This window comes from Centroberyx affinis, unplaced genomic scaffold, assembly GCF_046629955.1.
Source record: "Centroberyx affinis isolate AG114_WGS23_722 - 3 ecotype Tasmania unplaced genomic scaffold, CSIRO-AGI_Caff_v1 ptg002115l_1, whole genome shotgun sequence".
NCBI classification, from domain to species: domain Eukaryota; kingdom Metazoa; phylum Chordata; class Actinopteri; order Beryciformes; family Berycidae; genus Centroberyx; species Centroberyx affinis.
Window position 1 is genome coordinate 246,103 of NW_027280437.1, and position 18,200 is coordinate 264,302.

The following is an 18,200-nucleotide window of genomic DNA, read 5'->3' on the forward strand; positions in this document are numbered from 1 at the left end:
ACAGGCCCACTGTGATTATGGAGAAACCCATGTTGTTTTAGCCTGGTGAAGTTTATTAACACAGGACGTTCGCCCCCCTCCGCTGATCATTTAAGCACAGTTTGCATTTAATTCGCCCAATTTCACTTTAATAAGCTTTGTGTTTGTTTTCCTGAGGATGACATTGAGTGTAATTTAGCATACTGCTTCGTTAAACGGCTACAAATACTCAATAAGCTATATAACCCTCGTTCCTTTCAGGGCCAATCTGCACTTTATTAGTCTGCCGTCAGTCGGTTGTAATATGATTTTTTGTTGTTTATCCCGATTCAACACAAACACAGTCTTAAGTTCATTTCACCCGATGGACTCCCCCCCTCCTGCCTTAGGCGTACACACACACACACACACTTCGGACTTTTGAACAGGCGCAAACACACAAACGCATATGCATGATTTCTCCCTCTCAGTCTGTTACTCCATATCTCTCTCCCTCTCTCTTTTTCTCTCTCTGCTTCGCTCACGCATACATTCACAAATCAGAATCAGGGGTTTTTACAGGCAGGATTTCATGGCCGGCTCCTCAGCCGATACAGTCTAGACCGTCTTGGGAGCCACTAACCCTCATTTCTCCCTCATCACCTGCAGGTATTTCGTTTTTTACCTGAGTTCAGTTTTTTTACAGTTTACTCTCAGCGGAGATAAAAAAGAATTTGTTCCACATTTCGCACACCTCACGACTCCTTTATGCTGGGCTCGTGCTTACAAGATGTATAATAACCTTAATAACCTTAATTTGAATCTACCACGTGAAATTACGAGATTTGGGTAAAAGCCATGTCTGCCTCACAGTACTTCAATTTTTACAATTTGTCAGGGATTAATCAGTTTAGAAATCCTTGTAGTGTGAGTTTGCCAGGCTTTCGGTGGATGGAATGTACTATAGTGATACTTTCCAAGCTGTTCAGGCAAGCTCAAACTCAGAGCAGAAGGATAGGGGGGGGGGACAGAGACAGAGACAGACAGAGACAGAGACAGGTACACATGAAGAGACATCTCAGCAGACTTGCACTGGCAAATGTGGATATAGTTACACAACTGATCCCACTGCCAGATAGGGAGAAAAACTGACAGCCTTGGAGAGAAGGGAAAACAGATTTATTTAGACAGACACACAAGTGAATGAGCACACACACACACAAAACACACACATATACACACACACACATAGTCGAGTGCCAGCCTTAAACACATAGCACCTTTCTCAGAAAAGGTCCTGACTCCTGGTCTTCTCAGAATTTGCCTGTAGGTAAGCCGTTTTTCCAGCTCAACCCAGCTGTCCCCAAAATGCTCTCTCCTCTAGCTGCCAGCGTTTTCTGAAAACCAAACCCAGTCCTCCTGCATTCAAACCCCAAATCTCATGGCACCCAAACCCCAAAACCCCTGTTGTTTCCAAGCGCCTGTGTTCATCTCATCTCACTCCACTCCCTGGCTGGTCTCTCTCTCTCTCTCTCTCTCTCTCTCTCTCTCTCCTCTCTCTCTCTCTCTCTCTCTCTCTCTCTCTCTCTCTCTCCCCCCCCCCCCCCTCCCCTCTCTCTCTCGCTCTCTCTCTCTCTCACTCTCTCCCTCTCTCTGTCTGTCTGTGTCTCTCTCTCTTCTGGCTTGGGTCATCTGTTCTTCTGTTTACACTGATCTCTGCCCAGTGGTTCAAGCCTGACCAGCGGGAGATAAATTTTGTCCAGTTTTATTCGCCGCCGCTCTCTCTCTCTCTCTCTCTCTCTCTCTCTCTCTCTCTCTCTCTCTCTCCCTCTCTCTCGTCTCTCCTCCTGTCTGTCTACTCCCTCTTCTTTCATCTTTACCCTGTTCCTTTTTCTCACTCGCTCTCTCTCCCTCTCTCTCTCTCTCCCGTTCCTCTCCCTCCCTTCCTTTCATCTGGCATCTTGATAAAAGGCAAAGCCAAAAGTTCAGGTTTGGATGATTCCCAATTTCACAGAGGTTTATGGTGGACCTGGGCCAGGTGATTTACAGTGGGATCCCCCCTTTCCTCTGCCATAGAGGGGAGGAAACAGCTGGAGGTTGGAAACTAGGGATGTTTGGTCTTAAGAGAGCTCATACTGGAGACTGTTCACAGGAAATTGGCATGAGAGGGCTTGATTTGTGTGTTTCTCTGTGTATGAGTGTGTCTGTGTTTGTATCCTGCTAACGTGTGCACTGTATGTCGAGGCCCAGTCCCAGAATTGGAGGATATAGTGCTACGATCATCCCACTCTTGGCTTCATTGATTTGAAGACCTGTTTTCACTCTCAAATGGATTGGCTGAGCTTGTAGACTGACAGTACGTGACAGCTCAACATGACTTTATAATGACTTTTGAGGCTGTAAATGCATTCTGAATTGCTGTTTGGATCAAGGAGTAGATCCAAAAACCCATAATTTATCGACTCAAATAAAAAAAAGCTGTCAGTGTGTGAGTGCTTGATGATATCTCTCCCTGGCATGTATGTATGGCATGTAACTCCTCACAGACTTGGAGGAGAAGTCGATGGAGCGCAGTGCGGCTAACAAACCGGGGTTTGTTTTAACTTGGCCTACTTGGCGAACACGCTGCACTTGTGTAAGCGCTAATGGCTTTAGCATGTGCGCTTTGTCTGTGATGTAGGCTTTTGTTCAGCCCATTCCATCGAATTCACTTAATTGGATGGCTCTTTTTGCCTGTGCTGTGTGTGTGTGTGTGTGTGTGTGTATGTGCGCGCGCATATGCCTCTATGACTTGATTTGATTTCAGTGTTATGTACTCTAGGTGCCCAGCCCACATAAATACATATAAATGCATCATGTTGCAACATGTGTATATATCAAATATATTCCAAAACAAACTCACAGGTTTCACACAAAAAAGTGTGTTGCCCTTTTGCTCAGGCTTTACAGAAAAAGTTTGCTATGTAGAATCTATCTTTTCTGAAGTATTTCCCAAGCCTCTCATGATTGTCTAACCAAAAGAAAGTGGCAGAAATAGAGGTAATTTCTCTATAAAGCACACTTCTCATCATAATACAGGGGAAAACAGAACATAAAATAAATTTCAGTTTCAGTTTCTCCCACATCACATGCCAGATTCTGTCCTCCTCTCCTGTATCACTCAACCTTTCTGTTTCTACAGCTAATGGTCAGAAGTTGGGCCATCCTTTGCCTTCAGAACAGCTTCAATCCTGCTTTGAATACAAGTCCTGGACTCAGTGCAGTGGGATATTGGACCATTCTTCAAGAAGGAAAGCCTCCAGTTCTTTGAGGGATAAAGAAGATGGAAGTCTACTTCACACTTTGTCTACTTCACACGCTCCATAACTTTCCATAAAGGTTCAATGATGTTTAGACCTGATGAGGCCGTGGAAGGCAGTTGACCTCATCCTAATGTCCCTGAAACTACTCTTGAATTTGTGTAGCAGTTTTATGGGGGCATTATCATCTTGGCATATGGGAACATCATGAGGGAACAAATGTTTGCACCGTAGAGTGCAGCTGGTTCTGCAAAACGGCCTCATATTCCTTGGCCGGTGTACGACCATGCAGAGCAATCACCGGACCTAATGACGCCCACTAGCTGGCTGCCCATTCCATTACAGATCCACCTCTGTGTTTAACAGTTGGCAACGGACAAGGTGGCTTGAAGGTTTCCTTTTGCTTTCTTCAAACCTAAACCTGTCCAGATGTGATGTAGGAAAAAGAATACTTATAAGACCGTATTACTTTTTATCCACTGCTCAATTGTCCAGGTTTTGTGCTCTGTACACCAGGTTATGCGTCTTTATGCGTTGGCCTTAAATACAAGTGGTTTCTGAATGACAGCCCTGCGATAAATACCAGCTTTGTGAAACTCACACCATACAGTCTTTGTTGAGACTGTGTCACATAGGTGTTCATTCAATTCTGTGGTCATTTTTGAGGCTGTAATTTTGTGGTGTTCAACAATGATCCCAGTATGTCAGTCCCTGTCTGTAAGCTTTCACTTGCAGCCGCTGCTCCTCTTTGCCAATGCAATTTGTCCATGTTTGACATATGTTGTTGATGATTTTCGAGACTGTTCTTCTTGCCAGATTTTGCAGTTCTGTAACCGATGCACCAGAAATTGGGTCACTGACTATCTGGCCTCTTTGGAACTCTACTAGTTGCCTCACATTGTTTTGAAAATTCACTTTTTTGTGATCGGCAGACTTTTTTAAAGCTGACATATAGTGCTAATTCACATTTGATTTGATGTGACTTACCTGTGTAGCTGCCTTTGTAACTGTGATGTATTTACTTCAAATTGAAAATGCTTTTTCATGTGGTGTTTTCATTATTTTGTCTATCCCTGCAGCTGTTCATAATAACACTATGTTCTAGTTTCGGTTTACACCAAATATACTTTGCATTTTTATTTTTAAATAAGAAATTTGTTTTTAGCAACCTGTATATCACACCAAAGTCTATTTTGATGAATTGTCATAAGGACAATAATGACATCACTGACCCATTGGCTCAAATAAATAATCTTTTAGTGAGTCTATGGTTGATCATATTTACAATCTATTCCAACAGCAAAGCATTTCATATTCCCAAAAATGAACAGTACCAATATCATTATCTACGTTCTTGTAATCCCCAAACACTTGCGGCATTTTTTTTTTATCTATATGTGCACACTGTTCATATTCCTTGAATATTACACTCAGTGCATCTCTTTCTGTTAATATTATGTGCAGTTTTGTCCCTTAAGGTTCTCAGTTCAGCCATAAAATGTAATAAAGAGAAACAAACACGCCAGCTGACCTGACAGCTCTCATGGGAAGTTTGTCTGAAAGCAGTAATTTCCGAGCACAGTAAATCTTTGACAGGTGGCGAGTGGGGGGTTTGTCATCACAGAGAATAGAAAATGTTGTTCTTATCATCATGTTAGTTCGCCCCAGGCAATGCAGCATGTGGCATTAATGTGGATGCGTCACTGCATTCACTCAAAGCTCAGCGAGTAAAAGAGGAACTCCCCAACTGTTAAACGGCAAACCGATTTCATCAAACTTGATTTACAACTCCAGAGTACTTATTTTCACTCCCTCTTCCCCTCCCACAGTCTCTCCTTCCCTTCCTTCCTCCCTCCACACCTTGGTCGCTTCTTTCATTCTCATCCCTCTCTTTCTTCTGCCATCTAAACAAATTAGGGAGCAAATGAGGAGGGAGGAGTGATATGGGTGATGAGGCATGCCAGAATGTCAACAGATGACAAGCAGCGCAGATGGGGACAGAGAGAGAGAGAGAGAGAGAGAGAGAGACAGAGAGAGAGAGAGAGAGAGAGAGAGAGAGAGAGAATGAGATGAAAAAAGAAAAGTATTCCCTAAAAACCCAGACTTGAAAAGAAATGATTAATGATGCCAGATGTTGGGCTTCTTTTAGCATGAATCACGCAGTCCCCATGACAAAGCAAAAACTACCCCCACCCCCCCACCCCCCCTCCCACACACACACTCACACACACACTCACACACACACTTCCCCTCATCCCCAAATACAGACACAGCAGGCAAATCATTCCCCAGACTGTAGACAATAGAGACAAATCCAGTATTTTCCTGGCTTGAGAAACTCTCTCCTTGCCAGGTCAAGACAGTAAATCGACTAAATGTTTCAGGCTTTTGTTTCACGCTGACATCACTTTTACTATTCCGATCCATACCTATCCAAAAAAAACCCCACTGTGTCTCTTACATGGGGACGCACACACACACACACACACACACACACACACACAGACACGCTAGCACAAGCAGAGACAAATCCACTTCAGAGTGCTTGTTTGCCTGACCAAGCTAATTATGGCATCTGGGCAATCAAATGTGTATGAATCAGCAGAGTCTCGACAGCGATGTGAGAACACAACAGATCCTTCAGCGGTAAATTCCCCGACACAGACAAGCCACAGCGGCCCGACATCTTTTAAGGAACCGGGCGAGTCGATACGACACAAGCTGGGTCAGCCCGCAGCGTCAGCTCGCCGTCCTCGATCGATCGAACGCACGGTGGCAAAATGAATCGGCGAGTACATGGAATAAAGATTAAAGCGCAGAGGAAACGGCTGTGTTTCTCCGTCAGACTCGAGCTCTTTCACTCAATCCCGTTGTTTAAGCCGTTACATCGGTGTTTTGTCAGAGATAACCGGTGGGCGAAGTGGGTCAGTCATAAAACATCAACTGAAGACGCTCTTAACTTCTCATGTCATAAAACCCCTTTTCAGATCCTAAGTGAAACTCCACCACCCCGATGTAACCTCTAGTGGTAATAAAACATAAGAGGACCTAATGCACATAGCCAGGAGGCAGCCAGCCCTCAGTCGTCTCTGCGACTTAGCGTTGAGGCCTCGCCAACAGAGGAGGCTATCCATAATTAACCCTGCACTGTCAAGTCAAGGCAGCAGTCACAACATGCCCTCACATGTCATTCCAACCTTTTTCCCCGCGTCGTTTTCTCCGCCGTCAAGCCCGTCACCCGCATCTGTCGTTTCCCGCAAAGGGACCGTTGTGAGAGAGGGCGAAGGGAAAAGGCTTTGATCTGCTGCGTTTCCTTTCACAGAGTCTCTCTCAAAGGCTTTGGAGAGCAAATGATACTCAGCACAGAAGAAGAAAAATGTGTTTCTCATTTTCCTTTGTTGAGGGGGATTTTTGTGATTTATTCTGCGTCAGTGAGAAGAGATTGAGCTATTTGGCTATAGGGTAATCGCAGCTATCAACATCGGTTGTTATCAGCAAAGACCGAAATATATCCTTTCACTTTCTTCTTCAATCTCTGTATCCCTCCCTCACCTCTCCGAATCTCTATATATCTTTGTCTGTGTGAAGATTTCTCTAATACCAGAGATGGGCATAACGGGCAATTAAAATGTGCGAATCAAAGCGGAGAAAAGAGAGGGGTGTAGAGAGAGAGATTGAACGAGTCAGAGGGTCAGAGAGGCTAAGTCTGAAAGAAATACAGAGAGAGAATGAAGAAGAAAAATGGGGAGAGATAGAGATTAAAAAAGTGAGAGATTGATTTGTCTTTGACTAGGAACTGAAATAAGGGCCAATCAAATGTGCGAGACCAAGTACGGAGAGAGAGATGAAAGAGAGGTGGGGAGCGAGAGATTGAGAGTCAGATGGGAGACAGAGTCACACGGACAACTGAAAGAGATTCAATGAGGTGAAAGCGAGAGACATTGATTTGTCTTAAACTAAAAACTGCAAAAGGGTGAAGCAAAGTAGGGGGGAGAGAGAGAGAGAGAGAGAGAGAGAGAAAGAAAGAGAATCACAAACACTGAAATAAAAAGAGAATTCATGGGTTTTAGCTGCAGATTTGCGGTGGAACAAGAACAGAATGTCCAACCATCTCACCGTCCGCACACTAATATACCAATACTATCCTCATACCATTGTATCCTCCTGAAATACCACAAACCCAGCAGCAGGCAGCACAGAAGCACAGGCTGGTACAGTGGTAACTGGGTTAGATGGAGGCTATAGGCCGAGAGAAAGTTCAAAGGGGCGAGTCGAGGAGGCAGAGCTCTGATCTTTGGCAGTGGGGTTAAAGCATTAACATTCACCCCGCAATAGCAGGCTTTACCACTGCATCTCTTCAAAGACAGGGAGGAGATACATACCGTATTCAGAGAGGAGATACGTACATAGGGAATGTGCAGGATATACATTCATAAATGTGTGTGTGTGTGTGCGTGCATTGTGCCTACACTTCAGAGAGAATGCGTGCGGTTTATATATACAAATATATATAGGAAGACATGATCTGTTTTTCATGCTCGCTAGTTCTATCAGTGGGATTACTTAGGTCCATTTATCATTCCATATGAGTACGGCTTGCATGGATAATTGTAAATTAAGTGGATTACTGTGCAGTGGCAATCCCTGAGGGAATTAGAGAGTCTCTGAATGCATGCAAAATCCTAACTTACTGTAGCCAGCGGGCCCCACAGCAGCATCAGCACTTTCTGAAGCAATGGTATCAGCGTGAGCTCTTTTGAATGATACTGATTTAATATCAGTGCGGCAGATTTAATGATACCGACACTCATTATGTTTCGGCTCCCTGGAGTGGGCCAATGTTTCAAGTGATTGGCACATTCAGCCGCAAGTGTACTTAAGAATAGGTGTTAGATGGGACGCATTGTAGAATACTGGGACTCTTTCATAAGTGGGAATGCTTTGTTTCTGCTCAGCTAAGGCAGGTTTTTTGCATTTAATCACAAAGTTAGAAAGTAACTATAAAGTATATGTAAAGTTGCTCTTTCAGGGCTTTGCGTAAGACGAAACTACAAGATGTATTCTTTTTCTCCTGGCTTCAGTAGCCTTATACCATCCAAATCCCCCAAATCAAAATCCACCTCGAATGAATTGCGGCGGAATACAAATGAGGAGGCAGTGGCAGGGATTTCTGTTTTAATGAGGACAAAAACCTATCACCACATCTAACCTGAAACGCTTCATTTGCTGCTGCCTGCCAGCCTGCGCTTCCCAGAAGAATTCCGGGGTTAAAACTGTGGAGTTTCAGCTCAGTTCGCTCTGGGCCCTGGCAACAAACGACGGCCTCCCTCCCACACCCCCGAACATTTAAACCCAGCTCAGTTTGCCCTAAGCAATCTCGGCTCCTGAGTCGAAAGGTCATTTTAAATAAATAAAGAATGGGGAGATCACTAGGCATCCCACACACCGAGCGAGCAGCACTTTGAAAGGATAGCCAAGGCTACACCATTTAGCATTCAGTGGCCTGGAGCTATCCGTGAGACTGGCAGTCTGAGAACAGAAAGTCCAAGTCCAGATTTGACTCCCACTCACTTGCCACAGCTACATCAGTCACATTGCTCCTTTAGCGCTCTGAAACTTCTGGCCTGTTTGTCATTGCACCATTTGCTGTTGTCAGCTTTGAGTAGAGTAGAGCTTATGGAATTTATTCATTGCCTCGGGTTGAGAGCGCCGGCCAGGATTTTGACCCGCAGCAGCATTTCATTTACGTAGAATTACATTTAAGTTTATATTTCTGCCACTCTCAACTTTTACCCTCTCGAAGTTTGCCAGAATAAACACTGGGAAATAACAATGCAGGTGACAAGACTAAAGATTGGATATGAATACTTGAAAGGGTTTTGCGTTCTTTTCCAAATTGTCCAAACGACAGCAGACACAGCAGTATTTTTGGAACAGAGGAGCACACTCCCTGGGAGACCATGTAGAGGAGATTACACACTACATCAGTGCAACTCAATTCTCTGGTTTTATGAGGCCCTCCACAAGTCTTTACAGCGTAAACTCTATTGGATTTGCGACTTGTTATTCACACCCCATCCACAGAAACAACACACACACACACACACACACAAACACACAAACATAGTGCATACACACATGCAAGTCCAGGTGGATGGACTCACACACATTAGAGCACACCCTGGGGTAAATTTTACACAGGGTGTGCTGGGGATCTGCTGAGGGCTTACATGGGTGCCCGTGCACACTGTCATGCACACACACACACACACACACACACACGCCCTTTGTCAGCTCGGCCGTTCCAGGAGCCGAGCTCGTTACATCATCCAAGGGGAGTTTATCAGCAACTGATCAGCAGCAGCCTGAAGACTCTCAAAGGCTGTTTTGTCTTCCCTTTGCCTGAAACTCCCTGAACCCGAGGATTATCTTCCAGCCATGGGTATTTGTTTACCGCGGCCTGAATTTGCAGGTCTTTATCATGGCTGCCTGCCGTCACTGAGAGGAAGTGCCTTCAGGTAATCCAGCTCATTTCTCTACCAACCGCTTTCTTATTAAGCATGATACCACCAAAATTGTGTTATTAGATAACACTGATTGTGGTTGTCCTTTTGTTAAGGGCAAGAGTCACAGCATGTGTGCCCTGGTCAAGAACTACAGGGTAGAAGCTGCACAAAGCCCACTCATCCAAACTGCATCCAACAGCTTGTGTATTCGGTGCCTATATGGAAGCCCCTGCAGCCTTAAAGCAATATCTTTTATACATTTTTTTTATTTTCTGGCGCCTCAGAATGACTCAATGTGCAGTAAACCACTTTTTCAAAAATAGCCAACAGGCAAAATGAGGCCTCAAATATGACACAAAACACAAAAAAGGAATAATATGTTTGCCTCAGTTGAGTTCATATATGACTCAGAAGCATGCTTTTTCTGACTGATGGAAACAAATTAAAGCCGGTGACATCACCATGAAGATCTGAGGATAGATGTATTGGACTATTAGGCTACAATGTCTTCAGTGTTATCCCAGATGTGATGATAGATATGCAAAATAACGTAATGATGTCACACCAAAGGAAAATATCAACTTAGGTGGTCTTGATGGTTCCTTAAAGCTGCACTAGGCAACTTTGCACATTAGCAACTCAACAAATGGCAACAGGAGGTAACTGTTTGAACTTCAATACCCAGAAATCATCAGTAAACTGCACACAGCATGCTCTTCTTTACCAACCTTGTCGAATGTGATCACCTTTTACCAAAGGGATGAGAGAAGCAAAAGATCTAACGTTGGAGAGTCCAGTTTTCTCTGGACGGAGCGCTGCCCACTGCAGTTTAGGAGACAGTTTGGAGAGTTTCATATGGGCAAATAGAGTGAATCTACAGCATCTCAATTAGGGCGGATGAGACAGTCTTCTCTATTGCAACCCCACTTTGTGATTTAGGCTGATAAGACGGGTGTATTTTTACATAAACTTCTTGCCTATAGTGCAGCTTTTGAGGTTTAACAGCTGGCCATGCTTACTCATCTTCACAGATCTGAGACCTGTTACAGACGTTCTGCGAAGGAGAAAGACCAAAGCATGATTGAAGAAGGGAATTTTTGTGGGATGAAACGATTAGAAGTGTAAATAAGGAAGGATGAAGTTTCAGCGGAAGGTGTGAACAGGAAAGGAGGAGCTCACTCACCACTGAGCTGTCATGAAGAAACCTCACAACTCCAAAATGTCATTGAGAATTGAGATGAACTGGTTGACTTTCCCTTTGACATTTCTGTATTTTTTGACAATTACAGTTCATTTTCAATGGTTTGGTTTGGTCTCAAAATCACAAACTGACCGCTTGCTTAGGATCTCATCCTTCTCTCCTGCATCTGCCTCACACTGTGACCCCCCCCCCCATTATTCAGATTACACAACCACCTCTGGCAAACACAATCCTGGCTTCGAGTGTAATCTAGCCTCCAGACATTATTCCCATTAGAGGTACAAGCAATTAAGAGCACAGTCCCCCGGCATAAACAAGAAAGCGAGATTCTCCATAGCTTGCAGAGAAGCGGTGGTGGTGGTTAAGTTGCCAATGGATTGGGTATTCCATCAGGGTGGGGTGTTGAGATTCCTCGAGGAATACACAACTTTTCTGAGTAAATATGCGGCTGTTCCAGCCTGTTCTGGTGGTCTGACATGATTAAAACAAAACATTCCCGGAGCTCATTCAGAAGCCACAGCCAGAGAGAAAATTAAAAATATTTTGCATGACAACTTGGGGTTCACATTTTCCTTTAGCAGGTCAACGAAACATTCATATGGGCCGCTTAGCATTTGATTAAGCAAGACAACCATGAAGAGCGGAGCAGCCCTCTGGAACAGCACCCAGGCCTCTCCATCACCAGCATATTCCGACGACGAGCGCTGGCTAACCACAGGATCCTGGCCTGTCTCCCAGCCAGCCCTGCTAATTAGTCCCCCTCTTCTAAGCTAATTGGCCGATAAAAAATGAGGATGGCCTCTTCACCCAGCCCGAGTGTTGTGCCACCAAATGGCAGTGGGGAGGATTATGCGGGCTTATGAGGCATGGTGACACTCAGCGAGAACCACTCCTCTGCTATTAATCTCCCTGTCAAGCGGGTCCCCTCTGCTGTGTCACTTTGCTTTGTTCGTGGATATGGGAAAACTTTATCCTGGGGTTGACTCCCTCACAACTTATTGTCATTTACTGGCTTCAGTTCTTAACTATTTTGCTGTCTTAATTTTTGTACTAATTAACACTGAGATCATTTATTGGAACAGACGCCTAGTCTTGTATATCAATGTTGCGGTGTGTTAGATAAAATACCCATGGGGCAAATCTGACTTTGTTGACTGTGATTTTGTTTGCACTGTGGAGACTGTGGTTTGGTGATTTTGTGTTGCCATGAAAGCTGTTTAACAACAGGCTTAACATCAAATCAGTAGTAGTAATTTCAAAATAAATTGGATTAGGTTATTAGTTCAGTGCTCTATAGCTCTATAAGACACCATAACCTAAATAAAAATGTAGCCAAACCTACAACCTCCAGAGTTGGAGTGCCAACAAAACAAAATAAATTAATTACTGGAGTGCTGAATTTGAAAAATATATAGCATGAGACTTATTCATAAAAGGAGAATGGGTTGTTCACTCACCTTCAGTGGACTACTTTTTTATTAGCCTATTATTATTTAGAGATAGAGGAACAAGGGCATCAACTCATAAAACCTTAAACTATGGCAAAGTCCCTGCATCTAATAATCTGAATCATTTGCCTGCACCAAAACTTTGAAACCCTGTTATATTATTTATTATTTATATATGATTACACATCTGGGGATAAGAGGAGAAATCACTGATGACTGACAAGATATTATTATTTCATCCATGTGGTAAATTATTAGACATAGCTTACGGGGAACATTGGTCTTTTTTAAAGATATACTTTCAAATAGATTTCTGTCAATTTTTGCTTTATCTTTGCTGATTAAAACTACAAGATCAAATTTGGACTAATTTAGATTACAGTGCGGCAAGTGTCCATTCCTTGCCATAGCCTACCTAATAGAGAAGGAGACAATGTAGGAGAGACCCAGGAGAGAAAAGTGTCTGTGTTTGATCCATAGACCGTAGAAAATAGATTGATCCTAAAATAGTGAGGGCAAACATGTGATTGTGACTGTGGTTGCAGCAGCAGCAGAGGGCTTCACTTCGCCACTCAGCCATCGGGACAGTCTCAGAATATGCCTTTCTGTGTCAATATTTTTCGCAGAGGAGGCTTTGCTCCCTGGCACATCTCCAAACAACTTCTCTGTGATTCAACTCTTTGCACTGCATCGACTGCTCTCCCCATGCAGAGGGCTCTGGTTGTGAATGGGTGCATGCCCCTAAGCCCCGCCTCTTCCGGTCCCACCGACGGACCAATGAGAGGAGCCGGTGCGCACCGATGGGACGTCACGTCAGCTGCCGTCGTGTCGGGATTGGAATGTTACCGACCAACAATCGGAACAACTGAGCACTCGGTAATTGGACACTAGGATCAAGGAATCCCGTCTTTTTGAACATTTTTCTCTGCTATTTGCCAAGTCACACTGTAACCGAGGGTAGCGTTTGTTATTCCCGTTTCGACCGGGCAACTTCGCTTGTAGCCTGGCTCATCCGCCGATGAGGTTTTTATTTTATGTTTGCGCGTATGAGGGTATATGGGGAGCTTGTGATAAATAAGAAGAGAAATGCAGGGATTCGTGAGGTTACAGTTGCACCGCTGAGCCGCTCCTGAGCTACGACGCTTTCCCCGGTTTTTGCTTCTCTTTTCACGGGACCATTGAGTGATAAAAGCAAGCGAGGGATAAGACACATTCACTCCGAGGCGTTTGGATCTGAGCGCGGCGGCCACACCGACGGGTTTCACACTCCCGGTCAATGTGTTACCGACTTTAACATCTAAACCGGGGGATACCTTTCCGTCTGGGCGAGCCACAGGGAGCCTGCCGCTGTTCATCCGGGGGAGAGAGTTTGTAGACGGCTGCCGGACAGTTTTCCATTTGAATAGCCCCACACAGCCAGCCTGAATGAGGGTGAGAAGAAGCGCAGAGAGAGAGAGGCGCATATCTGATTGTTTCCAAGAGGGTCCAGGCAGCACTGAGCTTTTTAGGTGCACCCGAGCCGCTGTAGGTGCTGTGCAATGGTGAAACTCTACCGAAGAGGGAGAAAGGGACAATACTTGTAAAATCGCCCACATGCTCTGGATCAATCGCTGGATTTGTGAACGGAATACGCAGAAGGGGGGTTGGGGATCCTTGGAGGCTGCCGGAGGATGGAGCGGTGCAGCCGGGGGTGGTGAGAGCCTAACTTCGGGCCACTTTACATTTCCTATTCCTAAACAACTCGCCCCTGTTCCCAGGACACATGCAGGCCAAAAAACGATACCTGATCCTGCTCTCCGCCGGTGCATGTCTAGTGCTTCTCTTCTACCTCGGAGGGGTCCAACTTCCAGCGGCGAGCAGGAGCCGGCATGACCGCAGCCGCAATGGGTATCGGCCCGACCAGCCCTGGCCTCACTTCTCGGACCCTTTACAACCTTTCCTGCCCTGGGATCAGACGGACACCGAGGAGTACAACCTGCACATATCACCGAGGCAGAAGAGGGACGTCAACACGAGTGTTTACAAAAGCAAACGGTGCCGCATGGATTCGTGCTTTGATTTCTCTCTGTGTAAAAAGAACGGATTCAAAGTTTATGTTTATCCCCAGCAGAAGGGGGAGAAGATCTCAGAGAGTTACCAGAATATTTTATCGACCATCGAAGGGTCCAGGTTTTACACCTCTGACCCCGGACAGGCGTGTCTGTTCGTCCTGAGTCTGGACACTCTGGACCGGGACCAGCTGTCTCCGCAGTACGTCCACAACCTGAAGACCAAGGTCCAGAACCTGCCTCTTTGGAACGACGGCAGGAACCACCTCATATTTAACTTGTACTCGGGGACGTGGCCGGACTACACGGAGGACCTGGGCTTTGACATAGGCCAGGCCATGTTGGCCAAGGCCAGCATCAGCACCGAGAACTTCAGGCCCAACTTTGACGTGTCCATCCCCCTCTTCTCCAAGGAGCACCCGAGGACCGGCGGGGACAGGGGGTACCTCAAGTACAACTCCATCCCGCCTTTTAGGAAATACATGCTGGTGTTCAAGGGGAAGCGGTACCTGACCGGTATCGGCTCGGACACCAGGAATGCCTTATATCACGTCCACAACGCTGAGGACGTGGTGCTGCTCACCACCTGCAAGCACGGCAAAGACTGGCAGAAGCACAAAGACGCACGCTGTGACAAGGACAACGCAGAGTATGATAAGTAAGTCGGGGTGATTGAAGGGGTGTTTTTGCGTTGTTTGAGTAAATGTGTTAGTCCCATGTTACGTGGTCCGCTGTAATCTTCAGTGGTCACATTTTTTACGCATAAAATCCATGCGCAACGGGGTGCTTTCCATATCTAAAATGGGCGCACCAGGCGCTCATCCTTGAGAGTTCCCACGCCGTGGCGCACAGTGTGTGCGTGCACGCGTGTGTGAGTGAAGCATAATGTGAAGTCATGTCATGTCACAGCCATTCAAATCCACTGACAGTCTTCCTCGGGGGCTGAAAATGGGTCGTGATCAGCCATGTCGTGGAGGGTAAACCCACTGAAAATCAGTTCACCCACCTTTTCAGTTGTGGAGTAGAGTTTACACCTTTTTAAGCTTAGAAATAAATCTTTCTGGTAAATTCATAGCCTACATCATAGTAAGTAGAAGATATGGTCCTTGTAAGGAAAAAAATGCTTTTCTGAAAATATAAATGATTTTGGTTTATATGGATGGTTGTTTGCCTTATAATGATCACCTATAGTGGAGGTAGTTTACCCACCTTTTTATTACCACTCCATCACTGGTGATGATCCTCTCACTGTTCCCTGCTCCCTGTCAAGCATGAAAGTAAAAACTCCAGCAAGTCTATCAGCTCCCCGGACCCCCCCCCCCCCCGCCTCCCCACGGAGGAATTCACCCCCCCCACCCCCACCCCCACCCCCAGCCCCACTCCACGGGAGCACTGCAGCCTATAACCAGGATATGCACGGACACGTTTGATTTGCTCCCTATACTTAGTGCAAATTAAGCGAAAGTCGACTGTGGGAGATTGGTCTGAAGTTCCTGTCAGTGCTACAATGACCTTGTAATGGCAAAACACAAGGCACATACAGATTAAAACTAGTTTATATAGGTTATGATGTGTGCAGTAGTTCTGGGTGAATTATGGAGCTATTTAGTGAAAATAAATCAGTCATGATGGGTTAATTATCTCCTTAATTTCCAGGAGTTATTGCCTTCATTTCCACTTAGCCCCCAGGGACAGTTGATTACCTCTAATTTTGGAGGTCTCAGTTTTGTCAGGGTGGTAATGAATGATTCCCCTTTGAGTCAACAGCTAAACTCAATTTTGGTATTTTTTAATATAGAGAGAAGCCTTGTCAGTGGAGTTTACACTGCTGGAGTATGCATGGAGACCTCGCTGCCAAGTTCACTTGTTAGTGAGTGACATAGGTTTGATTTGCGTTTATCGACTTGTGGGTTCTATACCTGGCTAAACCCTGGATAAACTCAGGCATGTGAAAACAGAGCGCTCCTTGACGTTGCTTTTTGTGGATGTGCGGATGTGTGGGTGTGTGTTTCTGTACACACACTGTGACAGGGTTTAAGGAAAGGACAGATGGGGTGCACATGGAAAACTAACTGACACATATTTCCATCCGATCAATCAGAAAGACACAAAAAGAGGGAATCTTTAAGCCCATCCAGGCTGACTAGAGAGAGGAAGTGACCCCTCTTGAACTTGAAATGAACTCTCAACCCTCCAACTCTTCGCCGACACACTGATAATGTAAAAAAAAAAAACGCTCTAACAAAACTCCACAAGCATGCACTTGTCTATCCATTCGTCATCCTTTTTTTCTCTCTCTCTCTAGCATGCATACACACTCTCGCTCTCTCACTGTCTGTCTCTCTGGATGCCTTTGGCTCAGTGTCACCTGGAGAGATGTGTCATCCATTATCTGACATTCCAGTCGTCTCTGGACAGCCCACCTCTGTTCTGCTGCTCAAGGCTCTGTTTCTGAAAGGATCAGGCCTCACTTTCCCAAAGGTATCTCTGTCGTAGGATCACCTCGGTTCCATAATCAGCTGATTGACACTGATGATCGCAGCGGTTCAGGGAATCCAGGTCTTTCTCGGCCCGCTCTTTCCCCTGTAGCGTGTTTCACAGTTGATTTATTTTGATCAATATCCCTGCCTGTTAGTCATTTCATTTCCAACATCGATACCACGTTTGATTTCTGTGTCGCTGCTAAAACTCAATCCATCCAACTTAATTTTTACAGCACACTTGTACAGTGGTGAGCCGTGCAGTTTGTTTTTGCTTATTTTGCAGCTATGTGGTTTTCAAACTTATTTGTGAACCAAAATTTACCTTTTCTCGTGACTCAGAATTGATTTTGTTGGCTATTCAATAGGCTACTATAACAAAATTTAACCTTTATTTAGACTAGAAACCCACTTTGGCATTTGGAAACATAGTGCCGCCGATAAATTTTAACTCATTTTTCCCGGTATGATTTAGGGACTTGTTTAAATTTAATTAAATGGCTGAGGGGCGGAGAGGCGATACCTTGCGGGGACGCCGCGGCGAGGACTGAGGAATGCACACACGTGTCGGAGCAGCTGTTAGGGGTTGAGGAGGGAACCCTGCCAAGGCGGGCCGACTCACTGCACACTATACATACCTGGATGCTTTTCATCACACATTAGCTCCACACATACTCCAGACACAGAGGAGGACAGATGGGGTGCGACATACACATACTCCAGTCATATACTCTGTCGTCTGCAATCAATACCCCCCCCCACACACACACACACACGCACACACGCACACACGCTGCCGTGGATGGTGGTGCAGCACTAAGGTGAAATCTCAACATCATCCAGGCTCATCTTTGCTTCCTGCCCTTTGACCCTTCTGCTTTCCAAAGGAATGTGGCAGGAGGGGAGGTTGGAAGCCGGTTTAGCTCTCTGTGCACGGACACACACACACACACACACACACACAACCATCAACACACACAAATGCACCATGCTCCATACATCCATTCAATTGATTTTCTGGGTTGCAATAGCTTTCAATTGGAGTCACTCGGTCCACTTCCATCCACAGCCAAGCATTGATGAAAGGGCCCATTCACTGATACATTATCCAATGAGTTCTCAGGGCTGCTGACAATGATCCAGGGAGAGAAGGAGGGTGAGAAGCTATTACAGGCTCGACAATAGAAAGGTTTCACGTTTTAGGTGGGCCGTAGCAGTCTTGCCATGCCGTGTCGTGATTAAACCGCTTTTCTTACCACA

The 18,200-nt window shown here is 45.3% G+C and overlaps 2 protein-coding genes across 3 annotated transcripts in view; both read left to right on the forward strand.

The window, feature by feature from the left end:
- samd12 (sterile alpha motif domain containing 12) overlaps positions 1-12,042 on the forward strand; it is a 104,752-nt gene extending 92,710 nt beyond the window's left edge. For both annotated transcript variants that reach the window (XM_071531715.1, XM_071531713.1), the window contains exon 5: positions 10,795-12,042. In XM_071531715.1, coding sequence (XP_071387816.1) covers positions 10,795-10,844 — 50 coding nt within the window. In that variant the 3' untranslated portion in view covers positions 10,845-12,042. The remainder of the gene's footprint in view (positions 1-10,794) is intronic.
- Positions 12,043-13,343: 1,301 nt separating this feature from the next.
- ext1b (exostosin glycosyltransferase 1b) overlaps positions 13,344-18,200 on the forward strand; it is a 104,158-nt gene continuing 99,301 nt past the window's right edge. Inside the window, exon 1 of the mRNA XM_071531707.1 lies at positions 13,344-15,118. Within this exon, the coding sequence (XP_071387808.1) occupies positions 14,175-15,118 (944 nt within the window). The 5' untranslated portion in view covers positions 13,344-14,174. The remainder of the gene's footprint in view (positions 15,119-18,200) is intronic.